This window comes from Pisolithus orientalis (assembly GCF_024613125.1).
Source record: "Pisolithus orientalis strain OTSU chromosome Unknown F5J12scaffold_3, whole genome shotgun sequence".
NCBI classification, from domain to species: domain Eukaryota; kingdom Fungi; phylum Basidiomycota; class Agaricomycetes; order Boletales; family Pisolithaceae; genus Pisolithus; species Pisolithus orientalis.
Window position 1 is genome coordinate 649,301 of NW_026260784.1, and position 20,949 is coordinate 670,249.

Consider the following 20,949-nt stretch of genomic DNA (forward strand, 5'->3'; position numbering starts at 1 on the left):
TGACAAATCACTTTGGTTGTCGCGTTCAACAGCAAATTCAACCCCCGACTCATTAGTCAGCAGGCGTACATAAATAATGCTGGATGGACATAAATTACACCACAATATATAGCACTCAACCATTGTTGAACCCGATGATCCTGCTGACCGGACGTAACGTGATGATAGGGATCTTACCGGTCTGCTCCTCAGAAATCCCATCCAGTTCATCCTCGTCACTGGAAGACTCCCCATCAGGGTGTTTCAGACCCAACATACTCACTACCCGACTGATGTGAGCTTCCGACTGCTTGAAACACGGGGGTGCACGAAGGTTCGTTGCAGCTTCAGAAATGTCATGGACAACTTGGCCGTCGAGCTCGATATTGAACAGATCAAGAATGTACCGTCGCACAGGAAGTCGATAGCGCTGGGTCGAGATGGTGTGAAGGGCTCTGAAGAACACGGCAGGTGAAGAGAACACCGCGCGATACTCCGGACGAGACTTCATTCTACGGTGGGATATGAGTCGAAACACGAACACGATGTATATGGAACTCACCTTGCTAACGAACGCGAGGCAGTATTGGCAATGACGCTATTGCCCAGGTTCTCGATAGCAGAAATAACTTCCAACTCAGTCTGCACCGTGGGCGGTAACAACCGAGTATCCGCATCGGTTTTCACTTCAATAGACTCCCATCTCGGAAGCTGTATTGTATCAGCAAGACTTTTCCGGTGCCCGAAGGCAGTGTACCCACCGAAATAAATTTGTCCAGGTTGACGGGTATACAGAGTCCGGTGGGATGTCCAAGTGGTGACAATGTGGCCTCCCAACGATGGTCATCGAGAATCTCGGCGCCTTGAGGAGTTGAGGATATCAAGCCAAGCACAAAGAAACATGTGCTAAACCACATTTAGGCTCGTCAATAGACTTCGACTGCGATCAACCCACTTACCCCCGGACAGAGGGTATCAATGAATGTTCTGCTATTTCGAGTATAGATGGTATAATTTCCTCCTCTTCAAGGAACGGTAAGCCACCTTCGGTGGCTCCAACATTACCCTAGCGACGATTCATTAATCCATCAGTAAACGTTGAGTCAATCAAGTTACGTACGACCGCCCATAGGATGCTCTTTAATTTCAAAATTACCTCCAGGTCCTCACTTTCCAAACCATGTTGTCGAATGAAGTGGGAAAATTCCGCGAAGTGTCCCCTTTCACTAAGGACCTGGCAACCAAGCTCCGTTTTTGACATCTCGCCGTAAAAATGTGGAGGAACCACGCCATCGAAGGCACTGAACCACGTTTAGATTCCGAGGAAGCGGATTCTAACTGACAACGCTCACAGGACGTCCTCATCGTCCTCCGTGGCTTCCGAACTAAAAACCTTGGCAAGAAATATCTCGATTTGAACGACATAGTAAGTATTGCGTTCCTATAGCTTCTAGTCAGCATGACAATTAACAAGACGAGTGTGAGTCAGACATGGAACCACATATCCATCTCTCTGTCAATATAACCCGCACTATTGAGGTAACGGAATCCCGTCGGAGTAGACATAAACCTAGCCAGAAAACAGATTAATTCTGCCACAATTATTTAGTCAAAACTTAACCACAGACCGGAGTAGTAATGGGTGCCCAATGTCACCCAAATGGTCCAGAGTGGGTTGCATTTCCACGACCAATTCAAGGACTTCCATAGACTCGCAGGCTTCCTCAAGAAACTGGATAGCCATCTCACAAACTTCAGGAGCAGGGTCGTACAACTGCGTCAGCAGAAGGCGCAGCATCCACACTGTCGGAGTCGGAGAACTACGAATTAATTCCCCAAGGTGGTTAGTTGCAAACACCCGAACGGGCTGAAACATTGGTTAGTATTGAACACGAGGCCACAAAAGACCGCTCGTACGATGTCGCTGCATGTTAATGCCTTCGATAGTACAACACGTGGGTGCCCATCACTAAACACGGTGAAAAGAAGGATGGTAGGGCGTCATTGATGAGACTTACATAGAATAGTCCAAGTTCGTAATGACTGCGGTGATAAGATCCTCTCGATTCCGAAGTTCGCTGAGATGGTAAAAAGCCGTAAATATTTTTGACTTCTCCATAAGCCTTTAAAAGAAATTAAGAAGGTTGCTATGGACAGATGCAAGAATATGCTTACTCGATCCCCTCCGGATGCTTGCTCAGCGTACCCAACATATCAAAGTATCCCGTACGTGAGGGTCTCCGTCATCCGCTGCTTCGAGAATATCGGGTCCGACTCCGGGGTGCCATTGAACTATCAATTTATTCAAAAGGAATCCTTCGAAAAGGTATTCCAAAAACCCTCACAGGATCTAGCTGTGCGAAACTCTTGATGATTTGCTTGAGAAAATCATCCTCGTACAACAAAAAGCGGACGCCATCCGGACTTGCAAGAAGGGTCGTTAGGAGAGAACAACCTAGGCGTACCCACCGCAAATTTTGCTAGAGAAAGATGAGAGTAAACACGCTAAGAGGGCATGAAGACCTACCTGTTTTCGAGGCATATCAGAGAATTGGTGCGAGAACGGATGAAAGAAAGCCATCAGCCGACGCATGAATCTCCCAACTTTAATCGCCTCCTCGAGCCTCTTTGGATTTAAAAACGGACCCTCAATGAGTTCCTGCAGTGGATCGAAGCCCCACTTGGTACTGTCCTTTGTGATCATGATCTAAGATACGTTTTTGTTTACTCCGCGACATAATAGTTATTTCAGCGACAGTTACCTGGGTTTCAAGTACGCATGCCTGGAACATTTTGTCGTCCATTTGCATGCCAAGTTTGATCTTGTTTTGTTCAACTTGACGTTGCCCTCGACGCACAGCGTCTTCAGCAGAATTAGCCCTGCGGAATAAGGTCAGTATAGTCATATCATCTCACACCAACCCTACCTCGGCCTGGCACTCCTGCAACTAGGATGTAGCCTTGCATGATTACGGTTGAAGCTATCTATTGCGGTTATGGCCGAGGTACCGATAATCCTGTGCTCCCCCCTCGTATAGTCAGCGGCAAGATCAAAAACTTGTGGTATAGCCTGAACCGTTCATGATTAAATGAATCTTTGGCGGATCGATAAACCAAAACCAAACCTGAATATTAGCTGCCATGTTCAGTGGTAACACCCGGTTAGCCATTTGCATGACTTCGGCCATGAGTAGGGTGGCTTTCCGGGTAAGAGTGGAGCCTGTCGTGCGCTCCTCGAGCATCGTCGTCAACGCCTATAATAATTTCAGTACAGCCTCGGTTCAAGAACAATCTGCGCACATCCAATAAACCGGCATTGGTAAATACCAGGACGAGCAGCGCGATGTACTGGTCAGTCAGCTTCAGTGCTTCGTGCCCTCGCTGTTGAGCTTTACGTTCGCCTGAAGGTTGCAGGAAATTTCGGGTTTTTCGGTACACTGCAAAATATTATGTACATGAATTTTGGAATATTATATAGAGGTAAACTCACTCGTCAGACGGCGTCCATCAATGAACGTCTTGTACCATTCTGGAGGCTTGATATTCAACAAATTAAAAAACATATCGAGAACAATTTCCTGATGAGATACGGTAAGTATCACGGTGAAATCCCTAGAAAACGTGTAGTTTACTCTTGTGTCAAGAGAGGGTATCCTGAGAGTGTCAACTATGGATTTGATTGCTCTCTGATCTTCCATAGCAGAAATACATCAAGCCTATCTGCAAGTCAGAGATGGTTACCACAGAAAATTTACCGTATACACACCGCTCCATGTTCGCAGCATCAACTGAATCACTGTCGTGCAGCGTCTCATACGATCAGCATGGTCAGCACCACGGCCATAGGCGTCCGTCACTGCTGAAAGTGCGATCTGTAAGACATCAATCAACGTGAGAACGATAGATGTCACATGAACGGCGTACCTCGACGTCGATGCCTAGGCGCATGTAGGCCCGGGTTCGTGGGGAATCCATAATGTGGAGAAACGTGGTAGCAAGGAGGGGACCTAACTCGACAGGACCCTCACCCAACGCATGGACCAGGAACCGGATACCACCGGCCCGAGCGACGAGGTCAAGATCGAGTAGACCTACAACCCTCGAATTCGGAAAAGATAAAGAAGGACTGCAATTATGCACATACTCATTTCTGCAAGTGTTTGCACGCAAATGGATTTGAAGGGATCTTCTGCATGATCAGGCCACAGCGATAAATGCCCGCATAACAGGCTCAGATAGCGGAATAGATATAAAACCTAGTGCACGTGTATCTCGCTGTTCAGCGGCGATATCAACTATCGCGCGGATAAGTTTAATAACTTGTTCTCTCTCAACCGAAAAGTTGTTATCGCGTGCAAGGGACCTGCCAAAAATAAACACACGTCCCTGCTAGATATGAATGAAGGTAGCACTTTACTATAAACCAGTCCAGTGGCTGTCGGCGTAGCTCTTTAATTGAAGTAAAGTCGACAAGCGAGAAGCGTATCAAGCGATACGCCGCTGCACGACATTGTTTTGAGCGACTATCCGCAAGTGACGGTATGGCACTGCAATCCACATTAGTATCTCTGCCATACGTAAATCTGCGTGCCAAACGGCCTTACGCCTGAACGAGAGCTGTCGTTGTAATCTCGTAACGAACACGCAAGTTGCGCTGGAATAGGCTGACCAATTTGTTCATTATATCGACGCGCGTTCGATCTTGCTCGGAACTTGCTTGCGAGGAGCTACTCGTGGAAGAAGGCGAAGAAGGGGATGACACGGATGGCGGCATCGATGCAAGCGATTTGAGATAGGGAATTTGCCTGGCTCAAAACAGTCCTGAAATCGTCTGGAGGCATAACCGAATTAACAGCCATGTGGGCCGCATTCGAGAATACGCACCTTTATCTTTATCACTACTGTCTGCTCTGGGTCGTGGAGTGGACGGTGGTGCTTGTCCTGCGAATTTGCGTTTCGCAGCAGGCCCGGCGGCATGTTTCTTGCGCCTCGATGTTTCTCCATGATTAGGTTGGCATGTGAGTTGCGCCGCGATATGTATGAGAATGGTGTGACATTCACCTTGTTCGATCCTCTTCGTGAGCAACTCGATCTCGCTGGTAGCCAGTTCCAGTTCCGACTCTACTTGCATTCGCATCAGGTCCTTCAAGTGACATACTATTCAATGATGTGCCTTGGTTGCAACAGGTGGTCTCACAGTGATGGGAAGCTTCAGGAACTTTTCAGCTCCTTCCTTAATGCGGTTCTCCCTCTCCAGCAAAGCGGTGAGCGTTTCCAACTTCATGGACAACCTACTTCAGAGTGTGCAGTTGGGAAGACGTTCCGCAGTGCGCACCTGGTTGCCAGGTGTCTTGAGCATGCTATCTACATCCTGAGACGCAAAGGTCGATTGAGAGGACGTGGAGATCTTGCTGGGCTGGGCTGTTGCTGATTGTTCATGGTCACTATTCGTTGGCATCAAGCAGGCGTGACGCTAGACTTGTCCTTACGACGTATGTGGGGGTATGAGACTCTGAGTAGCTTAGATTAGGTAATCCACTTTAACACATGGCTACTGAACAGGGGTATTCCCCTTTTAATATGCTTAGTCAACCGGCATCCTCCGATGTACTGTACAAACAAGGTTCAAGCCACAAACCCACTTTCTGGTCGATCACACCGACAACGGACACCCAAGACTCCCCTCAAGAATGGGTACGTCGAGCTCGCCATGGAACTCGTATTCTAATTGACACTTATGCAGTTCGCTACGCTGCCGCCGCACTCGCTACGAACCCCGAAAAGAGTGCGTTCAGAGGCGATGAGTATGTGCCCCAATCTGACATTAACACTTTTGCAGCCGCCCGCGCCCGGGGCGAGTACCTCCGCACCCACTTCAAGAACATGCGGGAGGTCGCTGCCGTTCTGACCGGTACGTGTGGAGCGAAACGTTGTCATAATGCTAGACCCTCAACATGAAATTCCAGGCATGAGGTTGACAAAGGCCTATACTTACCTCGGCAACGTCCTCGAACACAATCAAACCATTCCTTTCCGTCGATTCTCGGGTGGTGTTGGTCGGACAGCACAAGCAAAACAATTCAAGACAACTCAGGGTGTGTAGCACGAAAGATTTCCATTGTACCGTGTTTCACAAGAAAACAGGACGTTGGCCTGAGAAATCTGTTAAATTCATCACTCGTCTCCTCAAGAATGCAGAGTCCAATGCCGACGCGAAGAGCTTGGAACTCGAGGATCTCACTATCAAGAACATCGTCGTCCAGCAAGCACCCGTATGTATTAGTCTCCAATTTGCAAGATTCCGAGCATGACATTTGTACCATAGAAAACTCGCCGTCGCACGTACCGTGCCCACGGTCGTATCAACCCTTACCAGGGTCACCCTTGCCACGTCGAGATTATCCTCAGCGTGTCGGAAGAGGAGGTTGAGAGAAGCAAGGACAAGGACGCTGTGGCACCTTCTCTCTCGTCACTGAACCGGAGACAGGTTGCAAGGAAGCGGATCGAGGCAGCACGGGCATAATGTTCTTACCTGACATGGCACGACTTGGGTGCAGTATAGTATGCAGCAACGAAAGATGCGCACATGTTATGTACACACAGATATGCATATGATATGACACACGCAGCAATGTGTTACCTGGCTTCCTACCATTTCCGCTGTCGCAGTGCTCTTTTTTGACGCAGGGTATTTCTGCCCGCCGCGCCTCTAACGTCCTGTAGCTCGCCGAATTTCTTCTTGGCATACCGTCGAGCCTCAGCGTCATCCACCAACTCGTCCACCAATGTGCGCTTCCTCTCTGCCCTCCGGAGGTTGTCTGAGCTTGCAGTCCCAAATGGTGTTGTAGTAGCCACGATGGTGCCGATCTTTGCCACATTCTCAGGGGTGTCATCGACTGTTAGTCAAACTCAAACACTTACTGCAAAGTGTTTCGGCAAGCCTTTGATACCCTTGCCTTCACCCTCATCCTTGCGGTAGAACCGCTTAGGATCAAGCTGATTCCGTAGTCTGAGGGCTTCAACTTCACGATACAGCCGTGGCAAGTCCGCCTCTGCGGGTGCCGGTAAACCAAACCAATCAGGTCCCGCCGTCTTTTGTTTTGCCTAAAAGTACATGTATGTATAAACAGATGTTCGTTCGTGAAAGAGATAGCATCACGTACAGCTTTCATTTGTCGTTTTGTGAGTCCAGCAGATTTTGGTTCCGGAGGGGGTGCAGGCACGGCGGCAGCAGCACTTGCCGCTTCGGTTTGCGCAACGTCTGGATCGCGCACTGTCGAAGGTGCTTCATGCCGACCTTCGCCAAATTCGAAGTATGCAGGGGGCAGTTTTCCGGGATCTAACGGTGGTAAAGGCCTGTGGACTGTAGATGAAGCATGTCACACGCGGAGGGCTGGTGTCTTGAGCACGTACCGCTGCTCCTCCTCTCCCTGAATTTTAATGACGTCCTGTTCATGCCACTTCTCTTCCTGCAACATTTTGGCCAACCTTGCCTCCTCGCGCGCATTTTGTTTCGCCTTCTCTAGCAGTGAATTTAGATATTCTTGAGTAATTTCCTCTGGTTCAGATTCCGAGTCGGTGTCAGATACCGCGCTTGATGTCTCTGAATCCTCGTCGCTGTGGTCAACACGAACTTCTATAGGGTCCTCCGTCGCCCTTTGCTTGCCTTTGTCGATTGTGGCCATACGTCCGATGACCTGCTTGCCGCAGGCAGTCGACTTGGAATGACTTCTGTTTACGTAATCTATAAGAAAACTTGCAAAACGTTCCCCTGAGGCACCGACTTACGACTGACCATGGGACGTCGACGACCGTCCAGCAAGTCAAAGGCAGGTGCAAAACCACGACCCGTGGACAGGAAAGACAGCAAAATAAAACGGTGGAACAAACGCTCCGACGTTGAACTTGATGAGGAAGACCAGTGTACGTTTCCCATCTTGCCTGGCAATGCATATCTCATTCTGCTGCACCGGCATCATCATAATCCTCACGTTTTTTTTCCTATGCACATGTGGTAACCAGTCCATGAGTCAAGAGATAAAATTACGTTGGACCAAGGAAGTGAAGGGGATGAGGATGATTTTGGAGAGGAAGAAGTATTTGCACTGCACGGCATTTCAGACGACGATGGAGATGAAGCTGGTGGAGAGGCAGACGGTTTAGAAGATGATTCTGACGTAGACATGGAGGATGAAAAGGTCCCCCCAAAGAAGCAAAAGTCGTCAAAGTCCAAGTCCAAGAAGGCAAAGAAAGACTCTTCCCCGTCACCGGTGGAGGAAGAGGAGGAGACATGGGGTCACGGAAAACGTGCTTATTACTCGTCGAATGCCGCAGAAATAGGCTCGGATGACGAGGAGGCTCAGGAAATGGAGGAACAGGAGGCACGGAGGTTGCAAACCAAGGCACGCGAAGGACTCGCAGATGAGGACTTTGGTCTCGGAGAGGCCATTGAGGGAGACGTCCAGCCAGAGGAAACAGGGTACTTTCCATTTGTCTCATTATCACGATTCTCTCACAGATTACTGGCAGGGATGCACTAGACGTGGGAGCTCCTATTATCAAGGAAGTCCCAAAAGACAAGCAATCATTACTCCGTTTCCTTGAACGGGAAAACCCAGAAACCCTCGCACTCGCAAGGGACTGGGACGACACTGCACAGAGCCTTACAGAAACAGAAGCCCGCATAGAAGCGTGAGTACTCGTGCCATCTGCATATCCAGAATTCTAAAGATGACTAGCCTGAAAGGTCCTGAAACCAACGCAATGGAACTCGGGTTGCAGCACATGTATTACCGTAGGCCCTCCGCAGTCGCATTCCTATTCACCGTTTTCACATTAAATACAGAAGCATTGCTAACATACATGACGACGCTCGCGTTCTACTTGCACATGCGCGCGTCGGAGAAGTACGCTTCACGGCCACAACTTTTACGAAGCCATCCCATTCTCAAGCGCCTACTCACGCTCAAGCAGTCAATTAACATGCTCGAGAATATTGGTGTCCATCAAGACATGACAGACGAGGATGAAGAAGAGGACGAGATGGACGACCTTGACCTTGGGCTTGAACTCGAGGCTGAGACTGAGGAGGGTAAAGGCGAGACACTATGGGATCGCATCATGAAGCGAGGATTGGAATCGGATGAGCTCGCCGAACTCATAAAAGATGCGGAAATGTCTTCACCACCCCCCTCCTCACCCAAGCGCAGCGTATCGAAAAAGGCTTCCAAGTCTTCTGCCGCCAAGGAGAAAAGCTTCCGTCCCGTCATTCGTCGTCCTCCGTCGACGGAAAGCCGCCAAAGAAAAAACGCAAAACAGCCGTAAACGGACCCTCCGTACCCGTCTTCGATCTCGTCGAGCCCGACTTCACGTCCTGCCAAGAAATCAAAATCCAAAAACAAGGGTGCTGCGATTCCCGTCGATACCTCCGATACCGTCGTCGATCCCTATGGCGAAGTTACCGCTCTCTCTCACGCCGATGCGCACGACAAACAAGCACGCAAGAAATCTCTGCGGTTCCACGTATCGCGTATCGAATCTTCCAGCGCTCGTCGGCAAAACGCGCGCACCAACGCTCTGGGCGGTGACGACGACATTCCGTATCGGGAACGCAAAAAAGCACGTGAGACCAAGCTGGAAAAGGAGAGACAAAAGGACAAGAAACTCGGCACGGGTGGGGACGATTTGGATGATGTCGACCCTGAACTCGGGAGCCCTAATGGGGCTCCTTCTGATATTACTTCTGCTATGAGCCACAAATCAAAGAAGCGAAGGCGCGGAATGGAAGGTGGCGACGATGGCGTTCAGGAGAGTCATCATGATGATGGCTTGGGGTATTATGATCTTGTCAAATCGGCTGTTGCCAACAAGAAGGCGAAAAAGAAAGCCGATTATGAAGCTGCGGTCGCCGTGTCCAGGTACGACGAATTTTTTTGTTTTTTTTTTTTTTTTTTTCAAATCGATTCTCCGCCATCGGACGAGAATTTCTGATTATGACGTTTACACAGGCCAGAACTCGAAGACGACAAATCGTCAGGTCCCAGGTCGATATCTCGCGCTATCTTAAAGAACAAGGGACTCACTCCCAATCGGCCCAAGAGCGTCCGGAATCCGCGCGTCAAGAAACGACAAAAATACGAAAAAGCGAAGAAAAAGGTGTCCTCACAGAGAGCTGTTTATAAAGGTGGTATTGGAGATATATCCAAGTACGAGGGCGAGAAGTCGGGTATTTCCAAGGTTGTTAAGAGCGTTGCATTGGGATAACGGTAGAAACGGAACACCATCCGAATTACGTCTTCTACTGGAAACGGACCTCCGTCACGTAATGTACCTTGCAGAGCAGTGAGAACAATTTACAACAAAGTAGAAGAGGGTACAGTGAACATAACAAGTTGCGAAGCGGTAACGGGGCGTACAATAGCACTGTGGACGGAAAAGCACTGCCAGTAGCAGGGTATCAGAGGGAGTGTTCGTGGGAAGAACGAAAGGGAAATACATCCGGATAATAATATGTACCGTAGGAGGTTAGTGTATCGCAACAAACAAAAGTGAAGAAAATAATGCTGCATGAGATGAAGAACTGAAAACTGCAGAAATTCAATCAATCAGTACACCGGTTTTACATTAACCATAGCTGTGCGCACACCTTGCATAGTCAACAATGAAACTAACGCGCACCGCTCCCGAGATGGTGGTGTCCATTTGGTTTCAAATCAGAATGCACACGGTGTGGTGACGCGCGCGGAACCACACTAGCCATACGCTGGAGATTCGGACCGTCGATTGCCGCCTGCTTGTAAGTGCGCTCGATTTGGTCAGCCTGGTCCCACGTCTCTTCATAGGCGTAACTATATTGACGCAGACCCTCGATACAGTTCTGCGCCTCTGGACGTCCCAGCCGAGCAAGAAGCATACCAGCTCGGATGATACTGACGTGCATGACGGCAGTATCCAGTTTCTGCAAAGCTTGTCAGATTGAGAAGTGACCCACGGGTGTGAGGTGACGCACTAGATACCCGTTGGCGGTCAAAACGCCCGCCTGTCTACATGTTAACAGCGTGATACTGCCAGAGAATGGATGAACGCACCAGCGCAGAAACCCGTAACGATGCCTGTAGTGCCTCCTCATATATCTTTTGCTTCACACTTTCGACCCGACTGCTCACGCCTGGAGAAACGGGTTCGTGCTCTTGTACATCATGCTCGTCCAAAGCATTGAACAGAAGAATCCACATGACGTGGTACTGCGCATCGCTCGCGCCTATCGTTGCCGTCCACACACGTCAGCCCGAAAACACGGACATGTAATGAAACTACGCACATGCGGAGACCGCAGTGAGAAAGTCCCACCCGGATACCAAACTTGCGGGAACGCCGACTTTGGAAAGATGCTTATCTCTCCACGTGACAAGATCACTCAAGTCCTGCTCGACCACTTCAAGAGGTATACCCTCAGCGTCTGTCTGCGGCCGCCACAGCTGCCGAGCGATCTGACGCGATATTCGTGCCAGCGCATGTGCGGCAGCATAGTACCCCTTATGAAAAAATGAGAGAGTAGCAAAACTACGGAATCAGGAAACTTGCTAACCAAAAACTGACAAGAGCATCATTAATTTAAAGGGCCCCGACCAATACAAAACCAAACGCCGCACCTCAAGCTGTTCACGACTAGATGACTTCGATGAATCAGGGCTGCCGTCTGGCGTTGCGGTGTAAAAATCGATATCGTAGTCGTCGTCGTCACTGGATGCCGGTAGCAGTGGCGTTAAATGATTAACATTTCTGGCCCATTTGATCCGCTCAGGACTTACAGCATAGGTTTTCGGCGGTAATAAAGGGCTGAGAAAGCGTCGCACAAGCAGGCCATCCACCAAGCAAATATAATCTTGCCGCGGGTGTCTCGGTCCTTGTATTCAATCATAGTTGACTTGTGGTTGATCTAAAAATGTATAAATGCGGATATGAGTGTATCGCCTCAAGCGACTGATCTGAGTGATGACAGACCCCGAGCCCCAAGAGATTTCGGATTGCGCAGTTTAACCAGAAGCCATGAAAACCTGCAATCGGCACCAACAGTTAATCGCGGTGTTAAAAACGTGTGACGGCGCACATGTACCAGGTTCTGCAGTCGGATCCTCTAAATAAAGAGCACGTTGGGTCATCATCGGCCGAGAAGGAGGGTGCAGCCAACGAGATACTCACGACATTGTAATGGTTCGATCAAGAGCGCAATGACCACGTGGTCCTCATGAGGAATGCGATGGACTTTCGTGGACTCGGCGAGTTCTCTACATCGATCTATCAACGCCTTGGCAAGGAGACTCTGACCCTTGTTCTGATTCCTGTCCGCTGCCAAAAGGGGATGTTCAGAAAACTTGGCGCCCCAAGCCAGAACAGTGGCGATGAGCGCGGGGTGCAGAGGGTCTTCCTGTTTGTTGGTCAGGATGAGACGCGGGCTGCCGGTGTGGAAATTGAGCCGAGACCGGAACTGAGTAGGGTCGAGGAGGGGAAGACGTGTATGGACGATTTGGAAGTAGACCTCGACCAGATCTAGCGCAAATCTGTCAGAGTCAGGAGGGGCGTCAGCGTCGTCTGCAAAGGGGAGCCGCGTTATCGACAAGAAGGGAAATACGATAATAATATAAAAATAATATTAAACTTGTTCGATAAGACAAATGAAAAAGGCAGTGAAGAGGGAATGCAAACAGGGGTGCGTAGCGCGAGTAAAGAAGACCCCGGATTTGGTATAGGCGTTAACAGAAGTGCATGGTCACGACTTGGATGGTGGTTTATGTAATCACGGACGACTAGAACGCAATGCACGCACTCTGCTCTGAAGGCTTCGTCCTCAAGCTTGATGGCTTGGTCGCCCCAAGCGGCATATGCGGAGGAACGTGACCTTTGAGGATTAAACGTGAAGATGGGTTCGCTATGAAAACGGTTAAGACAGAGAGGGGAATGGGGAAATAAGGCAGACGGACAGGGTGCCGTAGTCAGGTGGGGCAAAGAGGTGATATAATAAATTTGGGGTGCTAGTCTGGAAGAGGTGTGCCGCATGATTACTGATGCGGGGTCCCCACGGGATACTCCACGTCGACTTGGACCACGGGAATATACCGTTTTCGACGGGGGAATGGCTAAGTTGGACACGTTCAGGGTCTACAAAACGGGTCAATTGAATGGCGTACCCAGGAGAAGCGGAAGAATTACTACGGAGTGGATGGACGAGTGTGTGTGCGTGTATATATTGGAAAGGGGCGCCTAGCATGAGCGACGGCACGAGGCGAACAGTGAACGCACTGTCCTACCTTGAGCTAGTGGAAAGACCTCTTGGTCTGCGAGCTGCGCCGTTGCGCTTCTTCTCGCTGGTTGCCTGCTGGACGTAATGCCTATGGAATGGACAGATGCGGGATATATCGTGGGAGAGAGAAGCAGAAATACGAACGTGCACGGATAATTCTTTGACATACAATGCTGATTACAAGAAATGAGACGAAAGTAGATTAAGCATGGAAGCGACTGACTTGACACTAGCAAGGAGAAGCTGAGAATTCGGAGGCGGCACAGACGGAGACCCAGTTACACACCTTGTCCTGGCCGGGCAGCTTGCAGCACTTGACCTTTCTAGCTCTGCTGGGGGTCAAGGGGACGGACGACGGGGCGAGTAGATTGGGACCGACCTGCAGGCATCACAGGCAATGTTTTGTTTCCTGGGGGGAGGAAGGGACTTTGCGAGCTCATGGATCTGGTTCTGCAAGGACGGGGTTGGCAGGACGAGTCCTGGGTCGGATGGGCAGGTGAGAGACAGTCGCAGAGATCTGATCACACTATGGTCGGTTACCTGGTTGCGAGAACGAGTGGGACGAGTCCATGGCGAGTTCACAGAGGGTGGTGGTGGTGGTGGTGGTGATCTGTGCTGGAGTGTGCTTCCATTGAGTTCCCCTTATAAGATCAGCGTCTGTGCGCCATCGGATTTTCCAGTCAGAGTTTGACAGCATAGACACACCCGGCGGAGTTTCAACTCGGCCATATTGAGTCGTCATTTCGGCACCGCACCCATAATTTTGCAAACTCAAACGATGGTCAAAGTCGAAATCGTCGAAGACAAGGAGGGCCACGCCTCGCCCTACGCCTCGCCGTCGTCGTCGCGCACGTCCTCGACGGAGTCTCTGTCGTCCATATCCTCAGAGCTCTCTGCAGACGAGTCCTTCTATGACCGTCTCACCGCCCTCGTCGATATCATACCCCCCACAACCAGACACAACATCGCCTCAAAGGCGTCCAAAACCGCCTCGTTCGTAAAAAATACAGGCAAGGTGCTCGGCAACGTCGTCTGGATCGTCACCACGTCTGCACTCCTCGTCGGACTGCCCCTCGCCCTCTCCCTCGAAGACGAGGCAAAGATCGTCGCCCAGGAGAAAGAAATCATGGCCCAGCAGCAGGGCGCACAACACGTTCGTCCATTTCCATTCTCCCAACTACAAATTCCCTGTAACTGACACCCTTCCCTCAGATGATGGCCGGATCATCCCTATCCACCACCCCCAGGGTCCACCCAGCAGTCTGGTCAAAAGGCGGTTGTCCCCCCTGGATTTTAAGTCCATAAAGTAGAGCTTTTCATGTCCTTGTGACCGCTTCCACTCCGCTCATTCACACTCTCACGCTAAGCTGCCCTGTTCCTTTTCCCCCCCTCCCCTCACCGCTCCGTCAGCCACCACCCACCGCTCCGCAATAGTCGATGGGTCATTCATCTTCGCACACATGTCTTATCTCATCACGCGCTATAGTAATAATTAAAACCTTCCGCCTTGCACCCCGTGGTTTTCATTTGCCACATCCTGAGCGGGTTTTGAACGTTCCATGTCCCCCTCCCCCTTTGGGAGTAGAATTCATCTCCCAAGTCCTATCTAGCCTTGGTCCAATTCCATATAATAACAAACAAATTGCCAACATCTACTGACAGGCATAAACAAGTACCCATCAACGTGGTATCGCTCTCTGATGACATATCAACACATCATCTCCACATGTTCAACACGCGACCGCACCCATCGGAGATGACTCACCTAAGTTGGCCGCGCGGGGAATAGTACCGGGCGAGGGTAATCTTTTCTGTATCATCAAACAATTCCAATTGGCATGTCAGACAACAAAAAAAGAACACAGGACGAATCCCCGTCAACAAAGTATACGTACGCGAGTCGATATCTTCGAAGGTAGGTGATAGCGTGATTCTCCACCTCGTCGGGACACACGCCAACCACGTTCCAATCGCCCGGAACATTCGCGTCATCGATGAACCTCCTCTCCACTTCATCGGGGTTGATGAGCGGCCACCATGCCATTTGTGCTGCCCTGGCAACCGCTAACGCGATCGGCTTCGGAACAACAGGCGCACGCGAAGGTGCTCGGTACGTCACGGACGCGACAAGCTCCAACAAATACTCGTAAGTCAGCGTACTCGGCCCAGGTAGCGACACTGTGCGCGTGAGTTGCGGAGTCGACATCAGATTCGCCAACGCTTGTGCGACATCAATAACCTACAAATAACATCCAAAATGGCTTCATTATCAAGCTTGACTGACAAATGAAGTCAACTCTTACGTGTACCGGTCTTATTTTCGTCTCTCCGAAGTTCAGCTTCCACCAAATGGGCCAGGCTACGGACAAGGTTTAAAACCCGGGACGCGCGCACCGAGTCATGGGACACTCACTAGCCATATTGTTCAACAGCTTGTCCTCGTAGCCGAACATGGTCGCTGGCCTGACTACGGTGACGTTGGGGAACACACTTCTCACCCGTTCTTCGCCCTCTGCTTTAGTGCGATAGTATTCAGAAGTTGACGTTCGCAGAAGCATTCAGGTGGGAAACATGAACAAGGCGCTGGACGCCATGATCGGCAGGCAACCTTCGCTATTCTCTCCGCACCAGTCACATGGACATCCGCGAACTTAAAGTTCCTGTGATCCGAACAAGATGAAACGGTTCCATGGGTGACTTGACAACCAAGAAGATGAAGAAAAAACATTACTTTGTCTCATAATCACGTCCGACAAGGTTGTAGACGATGTCAGAATGCCTAAGGCACTCCGCTATCTGCCCTTCATTCCGGATATCCCATTCCTACAGATAGAGAGGGGGAGAGGCACAACAAACAAACAAATTAGTGGACCTCCCATTCGCAAAATGAGTTGGTACCATGGAGACAATCTGTCCCAAATCACCCATCGGCTTTAAGTGCCGCTTTTCGTCCTCATCACGATATGGAACGACAACTTGGGTACCCATCCGTGCTGTCACAAGAGGAAGGGCGTAAGTGAGTCGGACGAATTGAGGGGCATAGTTGCTGATTGCGGCGCACCGAGCTTGGACACAAGGTATCTTCCGAGAAAACCAGGTGCAGCCAAAGACTGTGACGACATGGCCACTCACGGCGCTGTAGCCAGGAGGACCATATGAGATGACTGGTTTTTGACCAGGTAGAGTAACGAGGTCATGCAGAGCACGCTACGGAAAGACAACCTGCTGAGAAGGAATTGTCATACACGAAACACCAGTTCGACACCTACCTTGCTCTGGACGACAGGCTGAACGCTGGACGCGCAACAGCTGAGCTTTGGCCAACATCAAGCAACACAACCTCCGGTGATGCCAGAAACCGCCGACCCACATAGCCAGTCAAAGTTCCCACGGACACCGGAAAGTCCCGATTACCGTCGGCAATTTATTTTCCAAATTTAGTAATAGCCCGTATTGCCAGCCTTCCATCATCGTGCCTGCCTGGGGACACTAGGCAGACATGGTACAAGGCAAGACGAAGGGGCTGCAAAGCAAAGCCTCGTCATCCAGAAAACCATCAAAACCATCGCAACCAAAGAAAGGAAGGCGAATACAACCACCCAAAAAACCAGCCCTTGTCAAAGAAGCAGCAGCCCGAAAGGTGAGCCCGAAGGATTTGGACATAACGATCGTAGTTGCTATCATCATCATCGTTAATGAACGTGCCGAATGTATTGAACGTCTCTCTGCGCAGGCCCTCACAGCCAAACACACTCGATCGATTGAACAGCAGATGGCTACTGCTGCATCTTCTGGAAAACTTACTATCATGAAAAGCACCGCTGCGGAACAACAACAACAACAACAACAACCGTATGTTTGTTTCCTTTTTCTTCTCCTCTTCCGTGTACACAGCTACACAAAACAAGCCTTACACGTTTTGGAATCTATCCGTTCTTGTTGTAATTTATATTTTGCCACAGGGATTCTTCCAAAGGATCCAAGAACGCGAAGCATTGATCGCACTGCCTTTGCGTAATCGTTTCGTCCACACCACAACATAAAGTTCATTCATTTCACCGATTCTGAAGCAATCCCCTGGCAGATAGTCACCCGTTCGCTGACGTGGGTATTGTCCCGGATTAGCGTCATGCAGGGACTGCCCTCGTGCTCTCAACCGACCCTACCACCGAACGGTCCGCTTGCCTGTCCAGAGAGAAGAAAAAAACCTTCATCCGGCAGCAGGCGGGCAGATCCCCGCTTATCTATATCCTGATCTGTATCTACCCACGATCCACTCCATACCGAGCGTGGCAGGAAGAAGTCTTGCCCGTCTGTGTATCCTCCATGTAACCCTATGTTATTCGGGAGCACCTCACCCGGGGGGCCTGTGCTCAGAATGAATTAAAGTACTAAACGGATATGAGACAGCTGCGACTCGAGTGTGGGTTCGTAGGTAGTGCGTACACCGGTGGAAAGGAAGGTCCATGAGTGACGAGTGATGCTGTGTGCAAGTCACAAACAAAACGAACATGGGAACAACTATAGGATATCGGGCGATGATAAAATTGAGTGGTAGGTAGTAGCTACGTAGAAGGATTATCATGGGGGGAATGCAAAAAAAAAAAAAAAAGTGAGGATCACGTCTCATGCTAATGTGATATTGGATGCTGGGATAGTGAAAGAAAAAAAAAAGCGATCATCATGCAAGAGTGCGCGGATTGCATATGCAAGTGAGACGACGTAAAACAGACGTTACCAGAGGAATCGTAGAAATGATACAGTAGGATCACGTGGAAACCTTTTTTTTTTCGTGTGTTGTAAAAATCACTGCCGCTCGCAGAGGATGCTAACCAAACGAAGTCTCGTGGGGGGACCAAGCGAAATATCCGATCGCGGTAAAGACGCCTTCATCTGCGTTCCCGCACGTACGGAACGCCGCTCGCCGCCTGGAAGAGCGCATTCTTGATTTGTGTAAGCATATCTCTTTCATCCTGGTTAAGGATGCCAGGGGACTGCGAGTCCACAAAGTGGATAACCTTGTTGATCGCTTCTTCTGCCTCCGTAATATCGGGAATAGTACTTCCCGAAGAGGTGATGGGTGCTATTTGGTATACAACGACTGGCGCGGGGTATGTCGTAGGCGCATCCCCATGACTAGATAATTGGACATCCTGCTGCGACTGTGACACTGGCATATGTTGCTGTGCAGGCAATGGAAGTGGATTCTGATGCACGTTTGTGACCACAGCGTCCGGGTGCTGATCTTCGTGTGATGAGAACGGGTGTTGGGGAACGACGCATGGCTGTGACCCAGAGGCGGAGATCGGCGTTTCGTTCGATGAAAGCGGTTCGTGATGCATGGTCCAAATAGGGGGAAGAGGGTGATGGGAAGCCGATGCCTCTGCTTGCTGAGAGTGGGAGGAACCTGGAACAGGTTGATGGCTTTGCGGAGCGTCGAGATCCTGGTCATCTTCGGATTCCATATCATCCTCGTCCCCCGTGTTCGTAGACTCACGGCGAGCCAATGTTTCTGACCGTGACTCGAACGCAGGATTGAGGGGAGATAAGGCATTCTCGTTACTGCCCTTCCTGAGATGGGTGGCGCCGATACCGCGAGTTGGGTGAAGAACCTTGCTGTAGCCCAGCCATACGCCTTTCCGAATGTTATGGCGATGCTTGAAATTTTCCACCCATCCGGAACTAGCCTTGAATCTCTCTTCGGGGATCTGCAAATTTCTGGCGGTCTCTTTGGCCTTGTTGCGGATGAGCGCATCCGTGAGCAGGGTGTTCTGTTGCTTCATTTGGACGAGCCAATTCACTAGCTCTTCCTCGACCTCAGGGAACTTTGATGGCCTGAAGGGGAAGGGGGGGGGGGGGGGGGGGGGAGTTAATCAAGGCGGCAATGCAGACGGAGGTCAATGCCCGGCTCACCGGTGTTTAGCGACACGCATGTCGTCGTCCTCTGGGACGTTCATCCATTTTGTCTTGTGTTTTAGGATCTTGCTAATGGTACTACGCTCTACGCCATAACGAGCGGCAATATCTTCCTGTCTTGCGTTCGGGTTTTCTTGATGGTACACACATATAGCCTTGCGATCCACGTTAAAGAGACGTTGCTTGCGTTGTTTCGCCCGTTGTGCGACGGGTCCAACCGGAGGCGATGGAAGCGGGTATCCCGCAAATGTTTGTGTATTAGGTGTAGAATTGGAAGACGATATGGAAGTCAAAGCCGAAGCGGCACTCAGTGCCGGGGAAGTGGAACGCGGATTAGACGTTGAATATGATGAGGCGGAACGTGAGTGTGCAGGGAAGAGGGAGAATGGAGAGTACGGTGAACCCGAAACAGGGGTCGGCAGATAACGAGGTGATTGTAGAGGCATGCCGCCATTGCCACCGCCAGAAGGAATAGAGTACATAGAGTTGCGGTCCGGCTGTTGCGGATAACGAGCAGAGTCGGGGCAATGAGTTGGCGTCTGTGGCCTGGAAATGGCACTGGCTGGGGACATGAAGTAGGTGGGTTGCTGTGCGGAGGTGATCAGTATTCCAAATAACCACGGATGCCATGCCACACTAAGGACGGACCTCAGCATCGCCGTCTTGTTGCCCATTTTGGACGTCTGCTTGCGAGGGGCGGTCTCTCCTTATTCCAAGGTGAAGCGACGAGTGTGTGCGCGTTTGCCGACGCGTCACTCGGTCGGGTCCGATGCTACCCGACACCTGGGGGGGGAGGTTCATGCCTGCTAGGGGATGTGCCTCGTCCGTGGTACGAACGCTAGGGGACTGGGGATAATTGGAAAACTGGTCAGCAGCGGAGTGCATGGATCCATATGAAGCAGACGCAGGCGGAGAAGCATAGTGTTCGTGATCGGCTGAGCGGTCGACTACGGGGTAGACGGGGGAGGGCTGATTATGAGCACCGGGGGAGCCGGCAGAGGGCTTGTGGCTTTGCAACCACGAAGAGGACGCGTTTACGGGGTGATTATCGGGTGCATCGTGGGTGCGTGAGGTCGGAGAAGGATAGACGAGCGTGCTACTGTACTGGCCGACGTTCTCCATCGGTGTGACGCATCTGCCTGCGCTTTCCAGCGTGAAGGTGTGGAAGAAGAGATGTTCCAGCGAAGACTGAGTTCACTTTTTATATGTCTGTAGTCTGTCGGCTGTCGAAATGGCAGAGCTAATATGTGGTTTTTGTCGAATCAGAGCACCCTCGCGTGCATGCACATCATGGGGGACCAACCCAGCACGAGCGTCTGTCGTCCTTATACTCTATCGAGCCGCCTTATTCAACAACTGACATCGGCCAGGGATCCATGAACACGTTGAAACCGTCCACAGTTCCCAAAGTTATCCATGCAATCGCCAGTGTCATACGTAGCATGCAACGGAGCCGGCTGGCCGTTACGCCACCTGGATTGTCTGTCCTGTGCACCCAAACTAAATGCAACTTCTCGTTCTCAGATGCACTGGAGGCGAGATCTTCACTATAGATCATGCAATAATGCCGGGCACCCTTCCACCACTACCTATCATTATCGACAAAGACGTTTACTCCCCGGTGACACCCTGCAGGCATTGCCCTATGGCCACCAGATGTTTGGTCAGTATCGCGTGCGTAATTAGTGCACGGATCCTGTGCAGTTGCCCCCTTTGATCACATCGCGTCTCCGATGCCTCGTTGAAAGCACCGT

At 50.6% G+C, this 20,949-nt stretch overlaps 8 protein-coding genes across 8 annotated transcripts; 4 read left to right on the forward strand and 4 right to left on the reverse strand.

The window, feature by feature from the left end:
• Positions 1-19: 19 nt before the first annotated feature.
• Positions 20-5,490, reverse strand: F5J12DRAFT_801185 (Rapamycin-insensitive companion of mTOR, N-term-domain-containing protein). The gene is made up of 29 exons (XM_051744359.1): positions 5,315-5,490; positions 5,177-5,257; positions 5,041-5,122; positions 4,864-4,977; positions 4,584-4,788; positions 4,392-4,526; positions 4,186-4,342; positions 3,904-4,122; positions 3,746-3,851; positions 3,612-3,670; positions 3,470-3,557; positions 3,280-3,416; positions 3,105-3,233; positions 2,907-3,049; positions 2,742-2,859; positions 2,507-2,686; positions 2,325-2,459; positions 2,210-2,271; positions 2,155-2,175; positions 1,998-2,102; positions 1,897-1,948; positions 1,608-1,846; positions 1,471-1,549; positions 1,332-1,420; positions 1,100-1,280; positions 939-1,045; positions 741-885; positions 542-690; positions 20-491 (listed from the first exon to the last, which is right to left on the reverse strand). The coding sequence occupies exons 1-29, from the start codon at positions 5,435-5,437 to the stop codon at positions 116-118; spliced, it is 3,816 nt and encodes a 1,271-aa protein (XP_051604128.1). The 5' UTR covers positions 5,438-5,490; the 3' UTR covers positions 20-115.
• A 128-nt stretch (positions 5,491-5,618) lies between these two features.
• On the forward strand, positions 5,619-6,624 carry F5J12DRAFT_801197 (ribosomal protein L22/L17). The gene is made up of 6 exons (XM_051744360.1): positions 5,619-5,673; positions 5,723-5,764; positions 5,819-5,890; positions 5,946-6,074; positions 6,124-6,251; positions 6,305-6,624. The coding sequence occupies exons 1-6, from the start codon at positions 5,670-5,672 to the stop codon at positions 6,500-6,502; spliced, it is 573 nt and encodes a 190-aa protein (XP_051604129.1). The 5' UTR covers positions 5,619-5,669; the 3' UTR covers positions 6,503-6,624.
• F5J12DRAFT_801199 (Fcf2-domain-containing protein) lies at positions 6,617-7,763 on the reverse strand. Its single transcript, XM_051744361.1, has 4 exons — positions 7,393-7,763; positions 7,143-7,335; positions 6,901-7,083; positions 6,617-6,846 (listed from the first exon to the last, which is right to left on the reverse strand). Exons 1-4 carry the CDS (start codon positions 7,662-7,664, stop codon positions 6,628-6,630), a joined length of 867 nt encoding a protein of 288 aa, XP_051604130.1. The 5' UTR covers positions 7,665-7,763; the 3' UTR covers positions 6,617-6,627.
• A 12-nt stretch (positions 7,764-7,775) lies between these two features.
• F5J12DRAFT_910117 (Sas10 C-terminal domain-containing protein) lies at positions 7,776-10,242 on the forward strand (the record flags this gene model as incomplete). The annotated part of the gene is made up of 7 exons (XM_051749016.1): positions 7,776-7,902; positions 8,002-8,458; positions 8,509-8,670; positions 8,718-8,773; positions 8,825-9,299; positions 9,339-9,896; positions 9,987-10,242. The coding sequence occupies 7 exons, from the start codon at positions 7,776-7,778 to the stop codon at positions 10,240-10,242; spliced, it is 2,091 nt and encodes a 696-aa protein (XP_051604131.1).
• A 172-nt stretch (positions 10,243-10,414) lies between these two features.
• Positions 10,415-14,104, reverse strand: F5J12DRAFT_297086 (uncharacterized protein). The gene is made up of 20 exons (XM_051738787.1): positions 13,820-14,104; positions 13,659-13,758; positions 13,566-13,608; positions 13,503-13,508; positions 13,424-13,452; positions 13,287-13,367; positions 13,167-13,187; positions 12,960-13,115; positions 12,806-12,907; positions 12,181-12,539; positions 12,089-12,115; positions 11,983-12,035; positions 11,790-11,917; positions 11,631-11,721; positions 11,567-11,572; positions 11,300-11,513; positions 11,067-11,239; positions 10,988-11,017; positions 10,625-10,936; positions 10,415-10,565 (listed from the first exon to the last, which is right to left on the reverse strand). The coding sequence occupies exons 1-19, from the start codon at positions 14,019-14,021 to the stop codon at positions 10,646-10,648; spliced, it is 2,112 nt and encodes a 703-aa protein (XP_051604132.1). The 5' UTR covers positions 14,022-14,104; the 3' UTR covers positions 10,415-10,565; positions 10,625-10,645.
• On the forward strand, positions 14,058-14,576 carry F5J12DRAFT_713733 (mitochondrial import translocase subunit Tom22; the record flags this gene model as incomplete). The annotated part of the gene is made up of 2 exons (XM_051740854.1): positions 14,058-14,469; positions 14,527-14,576. 2 exons carry the CDS (start codon positions 14,058-14,060, stop codon positions 14,574-14,576), a joined length of 462 nt encoding a protein of 153 aa, XP_051604133.1.
• Positions 14,577-15,044: 468 nt separating this feature from the next.
• On the reverse strand, positions 15,045-16,750 carry F5J12DRAFT_903016 (39kDa subunit of Ndufa9, NADH ubiquinone oxidoreductase; the record flags this gene model as incomplete). The annotated part of the gene is made up of 11 exons (XM_051748349.1): positions 15,045-15,090; positions 15,175-15,518; positions 15,583-15,638; positions 15,693-15,789; positions 15,824-15,862; positions 15,888-15,939; positions 16,011-16,102; positions 16,178-16,272; positions 16,341-16,389; positions 16,412-16,486; positions 16,694-16,750. 11 exons carry the CDS (start codon positions 16,748-16,750, stop codon positions 15,045-15,047), a joined length of 1,002 nt encoding a protein of 333 aa, XP_051604134.1.
• Positions 16,712-17,500, forward strand: F5J12DRAFT_297484 (uncharacterized protein). The gene is made up of 3 exons (XM_051738788.1): positions 16,712-16,919; positions 17,013-17,131; positions 17,364-17,500. The coding sequence occupies exons 1-3, from the start codon at positions 16,779-16,781 to the stop codon at positions 17,365-17,367; spliced, it is 264 nt and encodes an 87-aa protein (XP_051604135.1). The 5' UTR covers positions 16,712-16,778; the 3' UTR covers positions 17,368-17,500.
• The last annotated feature ends 3,449 nt before the right edge of the window (positions 17,501-20,949 follow it).

Coding starts and splice junctions, on each gene's coding strand:
- F5J12DRAFT_801185 (XM_051744359.1), bottom strand. CDS start 5,437: ATGCCAACGAATAGTGACCATGAACAATCAGCAACAGCCCAGCCCAGC. Junction 4,789..4,863: donor CAGTAGTGATAAAGATAAAG/GTGCGTATTCTC, acceptor GACTGTTTTGAG/CCAGGCAAATTCCCTATCTC. Junction 2,460..2,506: donor CTGATATGCCTCGAAAACAG/GTAGGTCTTCAT, acceptor ATCTTTCTCTAG/CAAAATTTGCGGTGGGTACG.
- F5J12DRAFT_297484 (XM_051738788.1), top strand. CDS start 16,779: ATGGTACAAGGCAAGACGAAGGGGCTGCAAAGCAAAGCCTCGTCATCC. Junction 16,920..17,012: donor AAGAAGCAGCAGCCCGAAAG/GTGAGCCCGAAG, acceptor CTCTCTGCGCAG/GCCCTCACAGCCAAACACAC.
- F5J12DRAFT_297086 (XM_051738787.1), bottom strand. CDS start 14,021: ATGACGACTCAATATGGCCGAGTTGAAACTCCGCCGGGTGTGTCTATG. Junction 12,036..12,088: donor GACTGCAGAACCTGGTACAT/GTGCGCCGTCAC, acceptor TGCCGATTGCAG/GTTTTCATGGCTTCTGGTTA. Junction 11,722..11,789: donor TACCGCCGAAAACCTATGCT/GTAAGTCCTGAG, acceptor ACCGGCATCCAG/TGACGACGACGACTACGATA.
- F5J12DRAFT_801199 (XM_051744361.1), bottom strand. CDS start 7,664: ATGGCCACAATCGACAAAGGCAAGCAAAGGGCGACGGAGGACCCTATA. Junction 7,336..7,392: donor CAGGGAGAGGAGGAGCAGCG/GTACGTGCTCAA, acceptor TACAGTCCACAG/GCCTTTACCACCGTTAGATC. Junction 6,847..6,900: donor GCTTGCCGAAACACTTTGCA/GTAAGTGTTTGA, acceptor AATGTGGCAAAG/ATCGGCACCATCGTGGCTAC.
- F5J12DRAFT_801197 (XM_051744360.1), top strand. Junction 5,891..5,945: donor GGTCGCTGCCGTTCTGACCG/GTACGTGTGGAG, acceptor ATGAAATTCCAG/GCATGAGGTTGACAAAGGCC. Junction 6,075..6,123: donor ACAATTCAAGACAACTCAGG/GTGTGTAGCACG, acceptor ACAAGAAAACAG/GACGTTGGCCTGAGAAATCT.